At 38.6% G+C, this 22,639-nt stretch overlaps 1 protein-coding gene across 3 annotated transcripts; it reads right to left on the bottom strand.

Moving 5' to 3' along the window:
- Window positions 1-773: 773 nt before the first annotated feature.
- Window positions 774-18,336, bottom strand: fam135a (family with sequence similarity 135 member A). 3 transcript variants are annotated; one of them, XM_030748051.1, is made up of 21 exons: window positions 18,065-18,336; window positions 15,832-15,961; window positions 13,451-13,530; window positions 12,010-12,149; window positions 10,915-10,985; window positions 10,630-10,803; window positions 10,216-10,342; window positions 9,047-9,200; window positions 8,394-8,471; window positions 8,013-8,062; window positions 7,409-7,567; window positions 7,207-7,280; window positions 6,914-7,068; window positions 4,222-6,160; window positions 3,936-4,096; window positions 3,749-3,840; window positions 3,557-3,654; window positions 3,008-3,159; window positions 2,793-2,903; window positions 2,590-2,703; window positions 774-1,908 (listed from the first exon to the last, which is right to left on the bottom strand). In XM_030748051.1, the coding sequence occupies exons 2-21, from the start codon at window positions 15,906-15,908 to the stop codon at window positions 1,703-1,705; spliced, it is 4,212 nt and encodes a 1,403-aa protein (XP_030603911.1). In that variant the 5' UTR covers window positions 15,909-15,961; window positions 18,065-18,336; the 3' UTR covers window positions 774-1,702. The 3 variants fall into 3 exon arrangements, with proteins under 3 accessions (XP_030603911.1, XP_030603912.1, XP_030603910.1); XM_030748050.1 differs by lacking the exon at window positions 18,065-18,336 and adding an exon at window positions 17,973-18,029 and having other exon boundaries at window positions 1,703-1,908; XM_030748052.1 differs by lacking the exon at window positions 8,394-8,471.
- Between the last annotated feature and the right edge of the window lie 4,303 nt (window positions 18,337-22,639).

Genomic DNA, 22,639 nt, shown 5'->3' with positions numbered 1-22,639 from the left:
CCAGGGTTTTCATGGAACCCATTTAAACAGGCTGAATGGCCGATTTTACGGTTCAAGACACTGTTGACTGAAACCATAGACTGCTTAAATTATCACAACAATCCACTTAACACCACTTATAATGGCTATCATTAATTTTGTCCGAGACTTTTTTGATTTTTGTAGAAGCAGCAGGAATTTAGTCGAATTTATCTCTTTGCTCTAGCAATAATGCTGCGACAGAAACAGTTTACAATTAAACCCCTTTAGCACAATACACAAATACCCCTAAACCTTCTGGGATAGGGCACAGGCCTACTCCAACACTTTCAAAACAGGAAGCATGAATATTTTCACCTGTAAAGTTCTGATCAAATCACAGTCCGTGGATAAAAGCGCCGCATAAACACGCCTTATTGTGATGACACCGCCACCTGCAGGTTAATTGGTTGCATCGCAATAAATAAATAAATAAATAAACAGTGATAAATGCCAGACTAATCAATCCAAACTTTGAATTCCAATAACTCATGTAACTCTGATTTCAATTCATGCTACTTGTATACAATCACAATGAACCTAATCCAAAAAAGAACAAAGGAAAAGCTGTACATAAATGTGTAAAAAATAAACTAATTAAAATGATTATACTGCACAACTGTACTCCTAAATATATGGATGTATTGGTAAGTGATCTGAAATTTTAGAGCAATTTCCCTGCATGCACCATATGCTTTAAAGTGCCCCCCCCAAAAAAAAAATCCTGAAAAGAATTCCAGATGAAAAGTCATATAGCTACTTCATAGTATGCATATTTAATGGTACATTAGGATGATATATAAATTGTCCAAGAAACACTTCTCAGATCCAAGCAACACTTTCCAGTTTAAACATAAATAATCACCAAATGATTAACCAAGTACTTTCAATAAAAGTTCATATCACCAACATGTGCTTTTGCTTAATTATGAGCATTGCTTAAAACCCTGTAATAAAATGTCACCATGTTGTCGGCAAAGCTTTACTCTCCCAACACCAGGCTGGGTAAATGTGCAGAATGCTGACTGTGAGGAACAGCATAAAGATTTCAACCAAAGCCAAGGGTGAGAAACAATCCTATTTCAAATGCAATCTTTGCCATTAAAAATGATGGAAAATTGTTGATAAAAAAAGTAACTTGTACAAATGACCATTTTTCAGTACAAAAGCTTGTAAAATGTAGTTGTGGTGCAAATCAATGCAGTGTCTCTTAAATTTGGTGGAAAAAAATCATTTTGCAATGGTGAGGACAGTACGTGCAGACTTGACTTGGGCCAGCTCACCAAAACAGCCATTTCATTTTTGTAGCAGCTACATTTCCAGTTCAGCATCTAAAATTAACTGAATAACATGAGCAAAACATTTGTTTTAAGTAAAAACTTAGCACATAAATAACACTGAAAATATAGCATATGAGGGGAAATAATTAAAAAAAAAAAAAAAAAATTGTAGTACAAAAATAAAAATTGCAAGATCCCTAACCACTGATTCCAACACCATGAAACAAAAACCATAATTTTGCTTATGAATTAAAAAAAAATTATATGCATTTAAAAACAAAACAAAACAAACAAACAAAACCACGAGATAATCCAGATATTATGATCAGAATAAAATTTAGCTGCGGTGAGGTATTCACGTCACATTCCTCTTGTCCAGCCAAATGTCTGAATCTGTTGCGGTTCTACTGAAAAAACTTGAGGCCTGCAACGAGGAAGAACTTCTCCAGGAAGATCTCAGAGTCAAGGACGGCGATGTGAGCAGCCCGGCCGATAAGGGAGTTGGCTGTGTTGGGCAGGGCGTGAATGACATCGTATCGCACTAGACTGCAGTCTTTGTTCTGTAGTACTGGCAGCAGCAGGTTCTCAATCATCTCAGCATATACAGGACCTGATTGTAGACAAGAGCAGCAGGTTATTTATGGTCAATTTGCATCTATGTTTTAAAGAGACAGTTCACCCCATTATCAAATCAACAATTTTAGGTCTGTAGTGCTTTTTTTTTAATTTTTTTTTTTAATGTGCGACCTTTTCATGAATACAATGGAACTAAATGGCACTTGCCTGTTGCTTAAGGTAGGCATACACAAAAAATATAAAACTGAAAAATTAAAAATAAAGGCTGCTTCTTTCAAGTCAACTACATGTAGAATAATATATTAGTATCATTAGGAATCATAGTTGAGTCTATACTGCTTTGTGTTTTGTTTTTATAAAAAAAAAAAAAAAAAAAAGTTGAGTAAAGAGAAAAAAATTAGAATGTAAAGAAGTCTCAGAAAATAAGGAAGAAGAGGCAAAAGGAGGAACACTTTCAAATCATGAAGAAAAAAGAAAAGCAGCAGCACCAAAAATAGTTTACTTACCGTCTAAAACACACAAACCACACAAACAGAACTGAAGATCACAAATTAAGGGGAAGCTACGCTACATGGTTGAACAATAAGCAAACACTGTCCTGTGGTTTGGTGTGTCTGAGCTTTTAAGGCTTTCTTACTCCTCTTGTGCATTTACCAAACATCTTGTCCTGGAATGTAATATCAATGCACATGCTAAGGATCTTACATCAACTCACCTGTTTGTTTGTCTTTTAATGCAGTTTTGCACATTTCTATTCGAGCAGAATGATAGGGAACATAGCGATCCTGCAGTGACCCCACCAGCACCACATTCTTAAAAAACTGCAAACCTGAAAAGGTGCATAAGTGCATGGTTTATATCTCAATCTCATATTCCAAATAGACAACTTAAAAACCTGGTTAAAACAACAAAGCTTACCAGATTTCTTGCTGAGCTTATAGAGGAAAGTTTGGCGAGGATCAGAGTGATCACGGCAGGTCAGCTGCAGAAGTGACCCGGACTTTTTCCACTTCTGCATGAACCAAAGGCCTAGAAACAAAGAGATAGAGAATAAAACAAATCAGCTACCAGTAAAGTGGCTAAAATATGTAATGGAATCTCTGAAAATGCAGTTAAAATCTTTTGACATTCACCTGTATTCACCAGAGCAGAGCTGTTATACAGTGTACCCAGATGGGGCCCGGAAAGGGAAAGAAAAGTGTGTAGCTTACTCAGGTAACATTTAAACCTGGGTCTGGTCAGCACTGAGCGGACTATGAGGTTCCCCAATGAATGACCGACAAAGCTGCAAACAATACATAACATAATACAGAAAATTGGAAGATATAACAATACCAAACATTAAAATGCAACTACTTTGAGAGCCACAAATAAGCTTCAGCATTCTTGCTGATTAACCTGAGCTCCAACACACACACACACACACACACACACACACACACACACACACACAGCTACTTGTAATAAACCTTTCTACAGGTTTAATGTGCTGTACAAGAGACTAAATAGGAGACTGCTTAAAAACCCACCCTTCAAAACATGAACATGGTACTTCATTACTGTATAGAAATGCTTTTAGAATCAATTACTTGCATTACTAACTTATCTCTAAGTGCAACAAAATACAAGCCTTTTTTTAAATGAATATGTTATATTAGATTTGGCTTAATCGAATGTATTACCTTATCTTTGACACTGTGAGGTTGTATATCTGAATGTACTGGACAATTTCATCCAGCAGCCTGTCTGTCATTGACTCAAAGTCAGCAAATGTGTCGTTCTGTGGATAAAAATAATATTAAATCAACAAGGCAATGAAAATCAGAAAAAAAAAAAAAAGACACTATTATCCAGTCTCATCCTCACATCTATACCTGATTCCTCTCTGACATTAGAAAGTCTATACGAGCACCAGGGAGTCCAAGCTCCAGGTAGGTCTTCACCAGTCTCAGGTCTGCACTGTTACCTGCAACAATAAAGGGAACAAAATGCATCCATGTGTTTGTGAATACAAAGCAACCTGATTTCAAAAGAAACTAGTTTTGATGTGAAATCTCCTACCATCCAGGCCATGGACACAGACTATGAGATGGATGCCTTCTTCACAGCTTTCATCTTCCTCCATGCTGAAATAGGGCATAGTGGATGCCAGCTGAGGCACCTCGCTGTACAAGAAACCAGGAAGCTTTAGCTGCTTCATTTCTTCCTTGGCCTTAATGAACCTGCACAAATACATATAACAGGTGGATGAATATTCATTTGTGATGTGTGAAATGTGACAAATGTGTGCATAAAGTACAACATTAAGTGATATTTTGAAAAATAAAAATTCTGAAGGATGACTCACGCTTTCATCTGTGCTGTGGGAGCACATTCATACCACTGCAAGCTCGAAGAAAGGGAAGTAGTTGAATGGGGAGGTCTTCCTAAGCTATACCCAGCACTGCTGGAGGCTAGGTTTGAGCAGATTGGAGCTTTTGATAAATCCTTTGTTTCATGGAGGTAGCCAATGCCAAGCTGTTCAAATGTAAGATTTGTTTCTTGAGCCGCTGCATCCCCAATCTGCTCGTCATCAGCAACGCCATTCACAAAAGCATAGCCGTCACCTTCCTCATAGTAACCATTCTCTATCATCTCGTGCTCTGTCTCGTCCTCATCCTCCTCAACCTGTGGGCCGGTCTGGATTCCCAGCGTGATAGCAGATGTTTCTATAGGGCTGATCTCAGACACATCTGTGCTAGAGCATGAGCCAAAGTAGTTCTCAACCATCCCACGTTTTACCAGGTCAGTACTACTGGTGGCAGAGTTACTGGAGGGGCAGGCTGTATGGGGTTCACTACGGGACTCCTTGTATCCAGAGCTGGCTGCTTCCTGTAGTCCTAATTCAGAAATACCTATTAATTTGGGGTCTGTTTCCAAATCCAAAGAAGGTTTTCCAAGTTGAGAATCACCTGCAACAGTGTCAGGGTTGCATGCAACATCAGGTCTTCCGGTGACATCCCCAGAGAAGGCTAAACTCTGCTCCTGCACCAGGATGCTTGACTTCCTGCCATGGACTTCAGCTCCACTGGAGGCCCTAGAGGAGCCTTCACCTTCATCATCTGATGGCAAGGAGTTAATGGAAGTGAGAGAGGACTGGACTCCACTGACAGCACTGGTATTTTCTGGGTACAGAATTTCTCTCACCCCACCAGGCTTTTGCACTGTGCTTTGTTGAAAAGACCTTGGTGCAGAACTCTGGAGGGGCCTCTCAGGCTGTGGGGTAGCAACAACACCTGATTCAGTGACACTTAGCCCAGCACAGGTGTTTGGTCCTAGAACAAGCTGAGTAGCAAAGGAGCTGGGCTCACTTTCAATGCCTGAGTCTGAAAGGCGAGATGAAGCACTTGGTGCTCCTCCATCTGTTAACCGGATGCAATCACTCTTTACCTGTACTGAGACTACACAGGGCTGGCTACGCTGTGTTGTCTCTTTACCTGGCCCTTCAAACACAGATTCCAGATAAGACTGTTGTGAGTGACAGAGGTCTGTCTGGGTAATCTCAGGAATATTACTTTTGAGTTTTCCTTCAGCCTGAGTTGGCAGAAGAACTGTTACTTTATCACGCTGGTATGGGTCCTTGGTACTTCCTTCCACCTCACTTTGTTTCAGTCCAGCAGACCACTGTGGTTGCTTTTGGCCACTGTGGTCAACTTGCTTATCTTTTGTAATCGGTTGGTTGTATGTAGCAACATCCCCAGTACCTGCCTGGGGATTATTTTGAGTGTCTAAGGTTGTAGGACTTATGAAAACACCTTTCTGACAAGCAGCAGTAGTTATATTATTGTCCGCAACATCATCAGCACGGTTTCCAGAATGTAATGATGTGACAGAGTCAAAAACAGAACTGGCATTAGTCCTTAAATGACTACTTGAGTCCCCCTGCAAGGTATCGCGATCCTCATCTTGGTTAAAGGCAGCTTCCCCTTCTTTGTACTTTGAGCTGCTGGCACCATAAGGAGCTTTGAGGTTCTTATAGCCCACCAAAACCACAGAGTCCTTAGAGCCTTGTCTGATCAGCTTCTTAGAGTTTTCAGTCTTTGAATTTTTCTTCAGTTTGACTGACTTGCCTTTGGACTTGGGTGGTGGATCACAGTTGTCAGGCCAGGGGTTATCCACAGGGGCACATCGTGACTCAGGTATGGGGCTGGCTGCTGCATTGTAGTCCTTGGCATTGGGTTTATCCGTTTTACCAGAAATTGAACTACTCCTTGTATTGTGCATGCCCAACCATGGTCCATCCCGATCTTCAAGATTCAAACAAGTTAAATACCAAAAAGGACACAAAATTTAAATAAGGTAAATAAATAAACTTAGCATAAAAAGTAAGGAAATTTGTGTTTAGTCAGTTATTTGTTGTAACAATACTTCTTCGCAATAAATCTTACATTGTTGAATAGCCTGTTTAATTCCCCTAAAATGTTGCCACATTTGTAAGGAAAAAGCATTTATGGGTTGAACAGCAGAGTATGTGGCTTGAGTCAATGAAAAACTTACCAAATGTTCTCTGCCAATGCCAAACAGCTTATTCTGCTACTGACTCTTATTTTGAGCTTCTGGTACCCAAAGGGACTAGCACAACCACATCGGCTGACTTGTGATAAATGCTGGTTGAAGAATGGGATGCCATTCCACAGCAGTGTATGACCAAGCTGGTGACCGGCATGAGGAGGAGGTGCCAGGTTGTTGTGGCTTTGTATGGTTTTTCCACATGTTACTGAGGCCTCTGTTAAATCAGTTAAGTGTTAAATTGCCAAAATGTCTTGTTTCTTCAGACTTCAATCATCTAATCCAATAAATGACACCAAACAAGCGTCAATAGCAGAGTAAGTTGTTTGGCATTGGCAGAGAAGATTTGGCAAGTTTTTCATGGATGCAACCCACATACTCAACTCAAATTGCCTTACTTTTCGTGCTTATTTTACATTTAAAAACAGGAATATTCCTGATTTAAAAAAAATTAATATATAATCAATGAACAACAAAACAATGTTTCTGACCTTCAGTAATAGAGTCCAGGTATCTATCTTCAAAGATGATAGGCAGAGAGCTAACATCACCATCCAGGTCAGCACATTCCACTGGAAGTGGAGGCAAAGACAAGAAGTAGCTGGAGCTTTTGATAGCATTAGTCATCTGTTGGTGACTGTGAGCACTAAAGGAGGGGAAAAAAGGAGACAACAACGCAGGAAGAAAAAAAGTTGTAGTATTTCAGGCAAGTAAGTACTGGTCCAGGTCTGGTAACAGGAATGCCACATTTCACAATCAAGACACACACACCAACTTGACTTACTGTAGCTCCTGATATGCCAGTGCAGATTGTCTTGGATGTTCAAGACAAAAGAAAGCCTCAGCAAACCGTCTTACCTGTAAAATCAGCATAGAATTTAGTCAGTACTATGGAAGTAAGACTAGTTTTTATGAAAACAGAACAGATTATCATCACTGGCAGATATCTAGCCAAATGTTTAAATGGTTTAAGAAGTTGGACTTACTCTTAGTGTATGATGCTCCACGGCTAGTACGGCAGCAACATGCTCCTGCAGGGACACAACCTCTAGGAATTGTCCCCAGAGAGCCATGAGCAGAGAGCAGAGCTGAGCTAGGTTCATGTTAACTAGTTCTGCCAGCTCATCAGGTGACTCTGCTTTTTGCTAAAAGTACAAACACACAAGTCGGCCAACTTCAAGTTAACTTTTTTTTTCCTGACAAAAATGCAACAAACTGAAAACAAGTTTCTTAATGTACTACCCCCATCTATTCTAAAGCTCTGCAAAACATGCTCCATCACTGCAAATACTAAGAGGGCCTAACTAGAATGACTTGAAAAACAAACCACTAAAGATTGGTTATCTCAACTACACAAATCTCAAATACTTTCGGTTTCAAATGCCATCCAGCTCGGAAACAGCACAATGCCTGCTAATGTGCTCACAAATTCTGCAGAGGCAAGTGGCATCTGAATAATTTGCTGACACACCTTGAATCTCTTGGTATAATGAAAAACTCGCTGCTAAGGCAAATTAAGCTTTCTATGCAATTCAGTGATTCATGACAATTATCAAAGACAAAAAAGCAGCAGCAATTAACAGGTCTTACCTTGACTAGTTCACACAATTCAGCCAGACGAGCCTCTAAGTCAAGTTGTTCTGGAGGAAGCAGATTCAAGAAATTATTTAATCATACAGAAATGTTCTCCTTGTAATCCACCCTTATTAAGAAAGTTTTGTCAGAGAGCGCTCATTTTAGAAAGTATTTTTATATGAGTTATTAAACTCTTCGACAGAGGTCTTTTCATTAAGGTAGAAAGAAAGGATGACTATACAGAAATGAAAAGCAAGATGACAGCAGTTTATTTTGCTTCTAAAGAGTGGGTGATTGAGAGATCATGGCGCTTTCAGCAAGAAGGAAGCTGAAAGTGAAAAGAAAAAGGGAAACAAAAGCAAGCGGACTTGAGGTACTTTAAGGGTTGGGACATACCTATGTAGACGTGCCTTTGACTTCGGGGATAGGGTCTTCTGAGTACTCTCTCATAAAGGACTTGCATGCTGGGCTTGGCTAGTAAGATTGCACATATAGTCATATTTAACCTTTTTCATTATTTGGACCCCTAGGATGGGTTAATATCTGGCACTTGTGTGGATTAGGTTTGCTGAGCCATGGTTACAACAGTGAGTTGTCTCTGGCTTTAATCTACTGGTTAACAGACTTTTCTACCTAAAGCAATTATTGTAAGCATAATGAACTGAGATCAGCTGGTCACAGATCTCTAAAAACAACTTAGTAAGCTGGTTGCGCAGACTGTTTACAGGGCTTAATGTGATAATGTCTAGGGATCAGGTGAAATGATATGAGATCACAAAAAACTTGTACACGGCAAACACAATGCTGAAAAGAAAAATAAAACAATGAGAATCCACTGACTGCAAAAAATGATTAAGAAGCTATATTATATTTAGTTTTGTGTGACCCTGAGAAAACATGCTTTTTCTCAGTGCTTATGAGTTAAAAATGCATGCAAAAATAATATAAAGCCTTGTTTCATTAAGTCTTGGGTTTAGGGATATTGCATTGCTTTATAGTTTATTATAATCACACCTTTGATGCTGATATTAAACCACAACGCAGCATACCTAATTCCATACGATGGGAAGAGGGCAGGTCCTTGGTAATAGAAGTGAAGTAGCCAAAGAGACCCTGATAGGCTATTAGGAGATTGGAGCAAAGGTTATGGTGAAGACTGAAGGCATGTTGCAGACACTGGTCAGTTACCAGGAATGTCCTGCCCTGAGGAACCAAAAAGGACAAAGAAGAGGACATGAAAATTTTAACTCTGCTGCTCTTGACATTGCAGCACATGTAAATCATTGGCACATTAGCCAGTACCAAAAACAAACTCTTCGACACAGGGAAAAAAAAAAAATTGTGTAAATTTTTTTGCCTTTTTCAGGGCAGACTTAAAAATAAATATGCTCTGTGCCATGGGTGACAGAGTCACTGGTCATAAAGAGAATTTAGAGGCCTCCCCTTTTTTTTGTAGAGCATTCAAATGTGATGTATACCAACATCCCCGCAAAATTACTCTAAAAAAAGAAAACAATTTGAAAATGTATACCACTGCATGCTGCATGCCTCATTACTCTGGTATTATAGTAGTTCCACGGAACACTATAAATCCCAAAAGATTATTCTGAGTTGCTTCCGGACATTTGTCTTCTGTACAATAGTTACTTTATAGCGGCCGCCGTACCCCTTGTTGTGAAGTGTTGATGGCTTGTTACTGCCATGCTGCATGTTAGTGATACAGCAAGGAGTGATGAGAGGCATTGCTAGTGTTCTGACTGAAAGACTAAGGTATATTTACACTAATGAACCTTAGAGAAAGCTCTAGCAGCCCACTTCTCTCTCTGATGGCAGGCAAATCACTCCTGGACATAAGTGAAAGTAATTGATACTTTTCCCCCCTTGTGCCCCATTTATCAACAGTTTGACACATCAACACATTTATGAAACACACCACTCCTCATGATGTGTAAAACTGTCAAATCCACCACTATATACAGATAATAATCAAAGTGTGCATTAAAGGCAGGCACCAAAGCTCTTTTTTTCAGCTTATTTCCCTCTTAGTTTCACAACATATTTCACCATGAGCATCAGATTTATTACAGTCATGATTTTGGCATTGTTTAATATAGTCTTAGTCCAGCAAACTTGTGAAACAAACCAAAAAACAAGAATATTTTAGACCAACTCTGAGGTTTACAGTCATCTACAAATGCTATATGAGGAGGTCACTTACATCTGGTGATACTTGCTTGACATAACTGCTGCCAAACACGACATTCTCCAGAGGTGGGATGACTGAGTCTTTGCTCTGTGCTGGAGCATTACGGTTAAGCCATGTGGATTTCACAGGTCGAGGTAAACTAGGAAATGACACACTGAAGTCAAACTCATGTAACCCTAAGATTTTAGTAAGGTCCTTCAAAAACAACTTTCATCTACTTTATACTTAATTTCAGACCACATTTGTAAGTTACATTTATTACTTAAAGCAGACAGTATTGTATTGAGTAAAAAAACAAAGAAAAACAAAAAGCTTCATGTTGGAGATTTCTGCATACAAGACAGCCAAATGACATCATAAAATCATGAAAGTGCTTCAAGACCTGTGCTTGAATATTCAGTGAAAAAAAATGACCCCTTGTCTGACCTGATAAGGGGCTGATGTAGTGCCACAAGGGAGGCATGGATAGCTACAGAGATGACAGACAGGTGGAAGTAGTCAAACATGACATTGATGTGTTGATGGATGCCTCGCTGAAGGCTAAAGTGCAAACGAAGTGTGCGGCCACTGATATTCTGTAGAGAGCTTGGATCATCTGGCCTGCAGAAATTATATAATGAAAAACCTTAGAAATGCCTTATTTGCATAGGAGATGCAAATGTCAAAATTATAAAACACTGTATAATGCACAGGAAATATTTCAACACCTACGTGTAATCACCATCTGTGAAATATAAATCCAAGAAGAGCTGGAAATCCATATCATTGAGGGACTCTTCCACCTGAGGATGATGAAAAACAATAATTGGTAGTTAAGCTGTGAACTTTAAAGCCTGCGTGCAAAAGCAAGGCTGGTCTGAAGCAATCAAGAGGTTTCTGTAATTTGATGGCATCAGCTCTAATAAGCCTGATACATTTTGAAGCCGTTTGTTTGTGTGACCTATGCCCCAAGGGCACACCAGATGTCAAAACAGTCTAATGCATCCTGTTAGAGCAGCTGAAACTCTGCATTGCTAGCACATTGCTTTTCCAGTGAATAAACACCAAAGTGGCACAAATAACTTAGAAGCAATTTCAGAGAAGACATTCATTCTGACAGCTGCGCTGCTTTGGGTTAGTAAGAAAGAAAATAAATAAATAAACAAATCACTTTGTCTCCATTTCCATGATATTCTGCAGGCGTATCATGCTCATACTGTGCTGCTTTTGGCTAAAGGCAGCATCTGGATTTCCAAACTGTGTTCATGTGTGTGTGTGAAGGAGGAATGTCCCAACATTTCTACCAAAAAAAGTTTCAAGGCCAACATTTTACAACACAGTAAAGACAATGTGTTTATGATTCCAAATTTGACAAAAATGTTTGACCATTTAATTAATATAAATGCATATTAATCGCAATTAAATATAGTTTAATTAACAAGACTGGTTAAAAAATGTTTTATAATAAGTCTCGAGCCTCTGCATATATCTGTAATCGTCTCTGCAGGGGGAAAAAAAATTTAAAAAATCTTGCTCAACATCCACATTTCTGCTTAGTTTTTTTTTCCTGTAACAGGGAACCAAAAATCCAGATGGTAGACATTTGTATAGAGGACACTCTCAGTTTCAGAACCACAGACAACAGCGTCCACAACAGAAAACAAGAAACCTGTAATGTTGACTATATTCAGCTGTGAAACAGTTGGTTCTGCTTTATGTCAAGTACACAGGAAAAAAATAAAAAATAAACTCTAACTTTGGCATACTGTATTGGTAAATACATTGCGATGAATAAATGTCTGGAATATCTTTCTTTCCCAAACTTACCTTCTTCTCATCAAGCAGCATCATCACTTTGAAGAGGAGGACATCATTCACGACAACCTCTTCATTTTTATACAGGATTTGGAAAGTTTTGCTGCAGATGACATCATCTTGGACTGATGCAGGAAATGCCAGATCAGAGCCTAGATAAAGATTCTGATGATTAATTGTGGGTTCATGAAAAATAATTGAGGGATTATAAACTACCACGCCTTAGACTTGTATTATCTTTAGAAATAGTACCACCATGGTATCTCTACAATCTGTGTCAGGAATTATGTGACAAGATATATCCTATTATGTCTGTAATCTGCAGTAACAGATTTGGTCCGTAATAACAATATTACAAAATAAAGAAAACTGAAATTAAATCACATCCCTTACTGATGAGCTTATATTTCTGAAAGAAAGAAAGAATTTGAATATTTTATATTGAAGGAACAAAAAAAAAAAAAAAAAATGAGTGGATGGTCACTGCTTTGGGTTGACCAGCAAATGCCAGCTTATAATACATGTTATTTTTGTCTGTTATCATAGTTACTGTGTCAGATTAAGCAAATGTATTAATAAAATATTGCCTTTTCATGACGGACATTACAGACAGCATCTTACTTTCCAATCAATCACATTTGCTGTCTTTAGTAATCTGCATGCCGTCACTGGAAAGCAGGCGAACAAAGTGTATGACATCAGCCGTGTGCTTGATTTCATCATCTCATCATTCCTCTTTTGCTTTCTCATGTAAACCTGAATGGCTTTTAGGTACTCAGTGCTCAATTACCAATTATCCTTACAGAAATTAAATGAACAGTGGTGGTTCTTAAAAACAAAACAAACAAAAAAAACCCCAAACATTCCAACGCACCGGTCTTTCTGTCAGGACACTGTGAGTCAAACTTTATTTGTACAGCCACTTGCATGCTGTTTACAGAGCTTCACAGATGACAGACAAGCCAATTAAAAAGATGGAGCCAAATGTAACAAAACTAAAAATTTACAATGATAAACCACTTAAAATGAAAAACAAAAACAAAATATCAGAAATTAAATTTCAAATAGCCTACAAGTACTTCAGTAGAATTAGGATCTAATAAAAGGATAAAAATTAAATAATCATAATACAATTAGTTGATGGGCACAACTCCCATTTTCTGTTCCAAACACAAATAGATGTTTTCGGTTATCTGGATCAGAGCACAATCAGGCTGATCTTGTCTAGTTTCAACCACACAGTGCCTGAATTCTTTTAAACTAAATAAAATTAAAGAGACAAGAGTTTTTGCAACAGTGGGCCGCAAACTCTGGAATTCACCTGAGCCTGAGATCTGTGGACAAAACTTGGTGTCTTTGTTATTTTGTTTTTGTTGTGAAGCACTTTGTGATATTTAGCTTGAAAGGGGCTATTAAGTGCAGTGCAAAATGGCATATGTTGTCCACATTTTACCTCCCGGGTGAAGTAGACTGGCATCAACTTTGTGTGGGACGCGGGGTGGCACCTTAAGACTGGCACGCAGCTGGTAGAACCTGTAAATACATATCAGTTTTTTTAAATGAACACATCCATGAAAAACAGCTCTATTTGCGTCGTCCTGAACATTATTAGAAGTGCTATAAAAGGGGAACAAACCGCACAGGTTAGCTACAAGAGCCTCTACTTGTAAAAAGACACTTCACCTCTCATAAATGAATAATGAGCACTTTTTTGCAGTCGCTCATGTAGTAAACCTAAGCTCTTAAAGCACTGATGAGTCAGGAGCACTGGGCAGGAGTTTTATCTCAGCACTGGGACATATTGTTACACTGCTGCTCTAAAAAAAATAATTTCCAGATGTTAAAGATCAAAATTGCAGCTTAAACAATATAATTTTTCTTCCTTACTGTTCCATTAAACGTGCATTAGTTGCACAATGCTGGATGTCTGCATGGTGTATATTATTCCAAATTGGCAGGACGACAGAAGCATCGCACAGCATCCTGCTCAGTGCCACTTGGAATCATATTAGGGATCAGGAAGTAACAGTTCAACTCAAAGGGGAAAGCCGGACAGTAGCTTGCTTCCAATTGAAGACTATAAAAGATAGTAAGTGTTTTATTCAGAGTAATAAGTGCTTTACTGCTAAGTGAGGTTAGCCCATAAAATGACAAATGCAGCTCTTAAATCTGATACGATTACCCGGGTGGGTGTGTGTGTGTGTGTGTGTGTGTGTGTGTGTGTTATTTTGCAACTCCCAAAATAAAATAAATAAATAAAAATAGTGAATTAAAAACTCACAACACTCACAACCACTTTTGATTGCACAGGTCACCTGATAGGAGGCAACCTTTATGCTAACTGTCTCAGTCTAACTTGGACTGACTGTAATTACTCTCAGAGAGATTGACGAAGCTTTTCAAATAATTGCCATCTAATTTATAAATGCAGACAGATTGCAAACATGTTGCCATCAGTCTGAATGAGACTTTGTCAATGAGCACAACTCGAGGGGACTCAACTCAACTGGCTGCCAGCTGGTTATATTCTGGTTACATTCCTATGGAACAGGAAGGTGTCTGAGTGCAATTGTAATAGTTAAATGTGACTTTCAGACAGACCTGTGGTTTTCAAAGATTTATCACAGTTATTTGCTGTATTATGAGAAACAGAGTGCATGTAATTGCCAACTGGACACCATTCAATCGCAGACTGATAGACTGAATCTGTCTAATGCAGGTTTTAGTGACAGTGTTGGTATGATTGTTGCCAATTTTATTTTGCAGCAAAGAATAAAAACATTATCTTACTTCTGTTATTTTTTTTTATCTTATTGGATAAAACAGAAGGATAAATTTTAACTTTGAGGACACAATTTTGAGTTGAAAAAAGGTGATAAATCACAACATATGTTTTTGCAACACTCAGCATATTGCAAAATGTTCAAAAAAAAAAAAGTCAAAAATATTGTATTGTGAGTGAAGTACTGTAATAATATGTTGTGGAGTGTCTGGTGATTCCCACCTTTAATTAATTGGGTTTCTAAAATTATTGCTAAATACAGCTAGAGTAGCCAATCTGTGGCAGATCAAATGTTATCCTGTTGTCCTGTTGTACCAAGTCATTCTTTATGAATGCAAAGCAAGCAGTTTGTTTGTTTAAGTTACATTTGCCTATTATTCACATTATTCACAGTATGCTATATCAGGCTTCTTAAAGCATCCATGTTCATGCTTCAATTAACAGTAGATCATTTAACTATTTTACCATGCCAGCTACAATATGGTAAACAAGATGCAAATTAAACATTAGTGAGTCAGAAAAGAAGAGCTCCTCTTTATCTGTACTCACATGGTACACTTCACTGCATACCTTCAAAAAAGGTACCAAACTTTACTGAGTACTTTTTAAAAACAGTAAAGATTACAGTTTTAATACATTTACAGCATGATCTTTATTAACACTGTGTTGTGATAACAACCATTATCAAATAGAATAGGCCTCAAACAGTATAGTCAAGTACTGTTTAGCATATTCTGTGCTGTCTGTATAAGAGCATTTGTGAGTGCCCTGAAGGTCTGAACAACATTGCCAAGTGTCCTACATTGGCTGGGACACTCACAGAACACCTCCTGATCCTCTCTAACACAAACTGCAGGCCAAAGCTTGTTCAGATTTCTTCAAAACATATCACAGTTTAACAATGTTTTGCATAATATAATGTACAAGTATCTACAATATATGCTTGGGAAATGCATGTCATAGGTAAACTGCCTCTTGCACTCATGCCAGGAAGAAAATATAGAATTACACTTTTATAAAACACTGAAGAAAAAACAAAACAAAAACCTCACCCTCTTTGGAACAGGTCCACATTGTAAAACTTGTGGAGCTCCACAGAGAATTCCACTGTGGCCTGGACTTCAGTCATCTTGGTCTCTACAGGCAGAGGTGCCTCACATCATCTGGGACACACCTGTAGGCCTACAGGCAAAAGTAATCAAATTAATCATTTTAGCTCCAGGACTCTATTAAACAAGTTTCTGCAAAACCTTTCCATTTGAAAATACAGTATTTCCACTAGAGTTCAAATGATTGAGAACCTCTAAAAAGCTGTAAAATGATCCTGAGTATTAAAAAAAAAAAAAAGGCTAGGTCCAGTGTCTTACTTCACCATTTTAAATACTTAACGGTATCCACACCAAATTTTTTATTTGCTCTCACTCGATCAATCCCAAGGTCTTTACCGGGTTTCATGAAACTCTGAACAGGTTTGTGTGTGTGTGTGTGTGTGTGTGTGTGTGTGTGTGTGTGTGTGTGTGTGTATAATGACCACATACCTCCCAAGGTGAAATCAGAATGTCAGTTAAAAGAAAACAACACCAACGGTCACAAGATCAAGTTTAACAATATATAACACTTGGGTTCATTTTTAGAGAAGTTATTAGGGCATAAGGTCTAAATTTGGCACAAGAGGCATCCTGTCCTCTGGGCATAATTAGTTAACAGCCAATAACAATTATAGCATTGATATAACAGGATAAGAGAAAATACTATTAATAACATTTCACAAAATAGGCCTGAAATACAATATTACCAACTGGTAGTGTTAGTAATACACACAGACCTACTTTAGACCTTATTAAAGACAAGGCTGTATAGTATTTCTGGCTGTAGCTGAGACAAAATAAAACTGGCAAAAACAATCATGCAGACGCTGCCTAAATTAGTCATGTATTAAATGAATAAATCATCCATAACATAACTTGTGTTCATGCCAGTGAAAAGAAATGAGCTACAAAAGACCACTATTAACTTGACCTGGTTAACACGAATGCCTGATAAGATCTAAGAGGTTGATATCCTAATTTGCTTCCATCCCTGAAATAAGTACTCTTTGAATGCTGTTGCTTTAAAAAAAAAAAAGTCTAAGTGGGCACATCACAGAGGACATACAAGGACACCGGTGGTCAAATTTGCCTTTGCAGTTATGTTTGTTTTAGGTATTAATTCCCTTTGCAACCCTGCATAAACACTTTATGGTCACTTTGAGTTTGAAAGACAACTGTTTAACTAGTGAATATGAATCAAGCACCCAGCTGCAATTCATACCAAACTAAATCAGATCAAATCAGTGACTGCTGCTTTTGTTTAGATTTTGGTAAATACGCTGTATGTCCTATAATAACGGGATGGAAAATTTGACATCGTAGCCCCGTCAAACAGTTTCTCACTGTGTAATTGTTTCAGTACAAACACTTAGATAACACTACGGATTTATGAAGCTGGGTTTTGGGGGCAACTAGTCTATCAGGTTTAGTCTTTAGACAGCAATCATGTCTGAGATTATCTGTAACAATACGTAAAAGTTATCTACGTGGAGAATACAAAAGACCAAGTAAGGCGTTGACCGAAATCCCAAAGCGCTGCTGTCAATACATCAAGCAACCTGCCAGTGCGAGGTGGATCCACTCACAAAAATACAAAATTTTCACTTGGAGAGAGAGAGAGGAAAAAAAGACAACAACAACAAAGAAGCCACCACCACAGCAAAATGACACTTTTCCCGATCAAACACCAGGCGATTGATGATAAGGAGATATCACTGGCTCTTAAGAAAATTCAGGACACTTCGGGGAAAGTAAAATTTAAACATCTAGTTCTGTTAAAATATACATGACAAGGCCTTAACAGACATCGGTCGGCTCGATGGGTGCTTCCAGTAAAAAGGAATGCCAACACCTAAAGCCCCAAACTAATAAAGACAAGGATATAAACAGCTGTTTAAGTTGAAACTTAGCTTTAAGATTTAGACGCTAGAAACCAGTAAAGGTCCCAAGCTGAAGGGTAGAACCTTTGCAAGGATTTAATATCGGTTACAGGTGGGACGCTACCAAAACATTTGTTTTCCCGAAAAGGCCCACAGAAGGTCAAGAACGACTTGGCAGGCAAAACACTTTAATAGACCACCAAAAAAGTCTCCCCTGATACTCACTTAGCTAACGGTAACACTTAGCGACGTTAGCCACCCACCGAGCAGTTGTCACCGGGCAACATTAGCTGCGCAGCCAAGCTAACGCTACTCACCATAGCGCTGGGAAGCTAACATTAGCCGGCTAACCAACGTTAGCTCAAATTTCAGCCCTCTCGCCGTCCTCTCACAGTGAAGTGCGCACAGAAAACAATCCTATGCTGACTTCTTCTCTTCCCGGTCTGGCCAGCGTTATGGGAAAATTGCCGTTAAAATGCTTCACAGAGTCAGCCGTCCACGTAGTTCTCTCTGTGAGCAGTGTTTGCTAAGCACCGAGCTAAATATGCTCAGTCTGAAGCGCTCCAGCGGTACGTCTGTAAACGCTCAACCGCGCGTAACTGCACAGAGCGGAGGCGCAGCTGACGCTATGCAAAACCGCTACCGTTAAATGGGACAGCAAAAAGTTGAACAAGCCTATGATAACAATAACAAGAAGATGATTCAAAAGATTTTTTTTTTTTTTTTTTTGCCAAAGACATTTATGTTGCAATGTAGAACTTTTGTGTAACACTATGAAGCATAATGATTCATGAATCATAATTAAACTGTTCTTGTGACTTTGTCTTCACTTAAATAATTCAGTTCAGTTCAGTTCAATTTATTTTATTTGTGTTGCCCATTATCACATATAGAGGTTCAAAGGACTTCACGGACATAAAAACATATTAGGAAATGAGGTCCCTTGTATGTTAAAGCAGACGCTGAAACAACCCATCAGAAATACATAAATACCTAAACACGCACAGACAGACATACAAATAATAGATAAGTAAAAATAAATCATACATAAAATCCCATGAAACACAAACAGAGAAATATGGAAAAAAAAATAAAACAATATTAGAAATAATGGAAGTAGAAGGCCAATGTGATATTGATGATGAAAAAGATATGCATATGGACTGTATCTGCTACAATACCAAATGTGGCTGAACTCAGCAGGTATGGCTGTACAGTGGCATTATTATTAAGTGGAAGTACTAGTTAAATGCCAGAGGAAAAAAAAATTATTAGGCTCAATAACTGGTCCAGATAAGGTTGGATATCAAGGTCTCTGACATGATTTATGTATGCATGTATCTCTGCTGCCTTGGTTTCTTCTTCTCAGAGTCTGCAGACATGAATGTCCTTACCTTGTGCTGTAGAAAAAGTGCTGTTGTCTGCAATTTGTGCACTACTCTCTGCTTTAATTGGTCAAATTGAACTCATCAGTGTAGAGTCAAATGAATATGTCACTTGAAAGAAGTGAAAAATGACAAGCTGGAGGGAGGAAATGTGGGGGAGGGACATTAATTTACAACCACTACTTTCATTTCTTATTTGTAACCACTAGCAATCTTAACAAAAAGGTTCAGTTTCCCAGTATTTACCACAACACATTTCTTTAGACTCTGGATATCGTGACTACAATAAAAAATGCAAGTCCTACACCTTCTTGCCTTCTTCTGAGAACAAGCACAGCTTGAATACTTCCTTGGTCAGAGCCTTTTTATTTTCAGTTTGGATTGTACTGGAAACAAAGCTGTCTGAATAGCATGCAACCATAGAGATCACAAAGAATGTAGTCCTAAAAGTGCAGGGGAAATGAAGGCACCACAGGGTAACATGATCTTTTTCACGGCTAACGTAATTTTACTTAGTATGCACAATGATGAATATAGAACTACAAATTGGGTACAGTATTGGAATTATATGCCTGAAATATCATTATAAGCCTAACATTAAGACCAAGGTGGGTGCAAGAGAACTGCAAAGTTGACACTACAGAGACTGTTGACTCACTCCTGCAAATAAATAACAAAAGTCAAGCTTATAAGAGACCTCTCACTGAGACCTGAAGCTATTCACTTCTGCTGACTGAGCAGCAGTTTAAGGCTTTGTTCACTACTGGAAGAAAATCAGAAAATAAATCCTGCAGCGGGTGATTTTTGTTTAATGGGTGGAATCAGAAGGTACGTTTTTTAACTTAATAGTGACAGTGTGACTAATGTGAGTTGTCGCTGCCTGTACTGCCTGAAAGCTGAAACAAACAAATTTGTTTCTCACTTAAAGAGATGTTGAGGATTTCTTCTGATTAAATTGCAGAAATATTCTTTTCTACTCATTGTGCTGCTGCTATGTGATCCCACTGCATCTCTGCACTGGACTTCATTCCCAGAGTAAGTAATGCACTGTATGGTGCAATTGCCAAAAAACCAATGACACATGAAGCTGACATTTCATAAGAAAAAAAAAAAAAACTATGAAGTAACACGATTATCAGGGCACTGCATTGCCTCAAACATGAGTCATGCTCAGTATCCATCAACCACAGCATACTATACATAGTCATTAGTTTGTACTTGTGGCAACTGTTCCTCTTTGTTGAGACAATTTCTCTGAACTGCATGTTCTTCTTGACATTCTTGAATAATTGTGCCATTTCCCTTACAGCATACAGTGTGGTCTGAGATTATGGAGCTCATGGTGCAGATGTTTTTCTATAGCCAGAAGACTTGGATAAAAGTCATTTAATGAGTATCAGTAAATCAATAAACTGACATGTATTGATATAAGGCACATGTATTTATATAAGGCACTTATTTCATGACCTTCTTTTCCATTAGGTTTACACTGTTTGACTTCCTTCCTCTCCCCATATATATTTCTTATTTATATTTTATGACACATATCCAACATGAAGGTCTGTCTAGAAGCACTAACATCACGTTTAATATGTATATGTAGCAATGCACTGAATTGTATTTGTAAAGTAAAGTGCATTGCTAAATATACATTAGGGTAAACCTACCGTTATCAAGGCAGACTTTTAGACCTGGACAGTGTGAGGCGCTTAATTCAGTGCTGGCCCTCCTCTTGGCAAATACAAAAAGAAAGATTCTATTCACACTTGATGAAAACCTTAAACTTTCCATGCAGGTGTGTAAAAACTGGAGCTGAATCTGGAGCTGAAGTGTTAAAGAGAACATGACAAACAGCCAGAGATAGTCTAATATTTATTCAAGGCACCGGTTCTGCTTTCCAAACACTGAGCTTTTATTCCCTCCTACAAAACACACACACACACACACACACACACACACACACACACACACACACACACACACACACACACACACACACATACACACACACACACACACACACACACACACACACACATTGACTACTTTCTCTTTCCTTCTTGCAGCTGTGAGATTTTCATCTCAAGTTGGCATTCATATGGAGACCATGTGCCCTCAGATCAGGATCGAGGAGGATCATTTTCCAGGTGGACTAAAAATACAATGCAGACAATGTAATCTTGCTGGTAGGGGAAAATATGTATAATGAGAATGGGCATTTTTCCCCCTCTAATGGGACATTAAAGGAACAGATTTAACAGGACATAAACAAAAGATGTAGTACAATGGTTCTCCATCATGCAGAATTATCAACTTAAGATCCTAAAGGACTATTGCAAGCCTATGAGTTGACTCTATATTTAACCACTCTTGTGTCCCTGTCCCTCAGGATTTTATATTATGTCCCAATTCCACATTGCTGAGCTGGCGAGGAGAGGCACAGTGAAAAAGGTCGCCGGACCATCTCCTCAAAATGTTGCTTATCAAATAGGCCCGGCATTCAACTTCAGAATCAACACAGGGTGAGCTGCTGTGCTTTGAAATATATGAGTGAACACCGGCACCTAGCGGATTAGCTGGGTTAACGCAATTTACCCTGTCCATGGTCCTGACCATCAAAGACGTGATTACCTGCGTCGCCAGATTCCTTTTGTAACCCATCTTTAAAAATGTTTTATCTTAATTTTATAGCAGAGTGATCAACACAAACATACTGAAAGACCATAAATCCTGACCAATCTTGATTTTTAGTTGAAGATGTGTTCTAAGGGTTTAATAAATTGTCCACCCTTTATGTTGCAGATCAGCCTATCCGCTTGGACTGCCGGAGGAGTTTGCCTTCGTGGCGGTGCTGCGCATGAGTGGCAGCACCATAAATAAAAGCTGGAATATTTGGCAAATGCAAGATGCGAATGGCGACGAGCAGGTGGCCGTCAGACTCAACGGGAAGTCCAAGTCGTTGGAGTTTACTTTCACAGCGCCAAACAGCGGGAGGCAGACTGTCGTTTTCAGCCCCCTGGGGTTTCTTTTCAATGACCAGTGGCACAGAGTGCTGCTGGAAATCAGCAGGGACTCTGTGGCCCTTTTTGTGGACTGTGTCCTGATCGATTTTCGGGATACTGAAGTCAGACAAAAAGTCAGCCTTGATGGCTTCACGTTGATAGGAAAGCTCAAGGATAACCCAGTGGTGGCAGTTCCGGTATGTCTATTACAGAACCAAGCATAGTACTAAAGTTGATGATGTTCACCCACTTTCAGACCGCTATATATTAGTGAACAGTAATTTAGAATTTGACAGCATAATTGGACTTTTTAATAATTTTCGATACCTAATGTTTCTTACTTCAATGCAGACCTTTCTTTCTTTCTTGTTACGGTGTACCTTGTACTGCAAAAAATGACTGTAAGATACATAAAAGACTGATACATAATCACTTTTCGTTATTCATAGTCGAAAAATAGACTTTTTAATGAAAGCTCAAGCACTGTTTTGATTGACCATCCACA

Source organism: Archocentrus centrarchus, chromosome 15, assembly GCF_007364275.1.
Source record: "Archocentrus centrarchus isolate MPI-CPG fArcCen1 chromosome 15, fArcCen1, whole genome shotgun sequence".
NCBI classification, from domain to species: Eukaryota; Metazoa; Chordata; class Actinopteri; order Cichliformes; family Cichlidae; genus Archocentrus; species Archocentrus centrarchus.
Note: the sequence above shows the minus strand (reverse complement) of the source record. Positions and strands in the feature narration are given on the sequence as shown.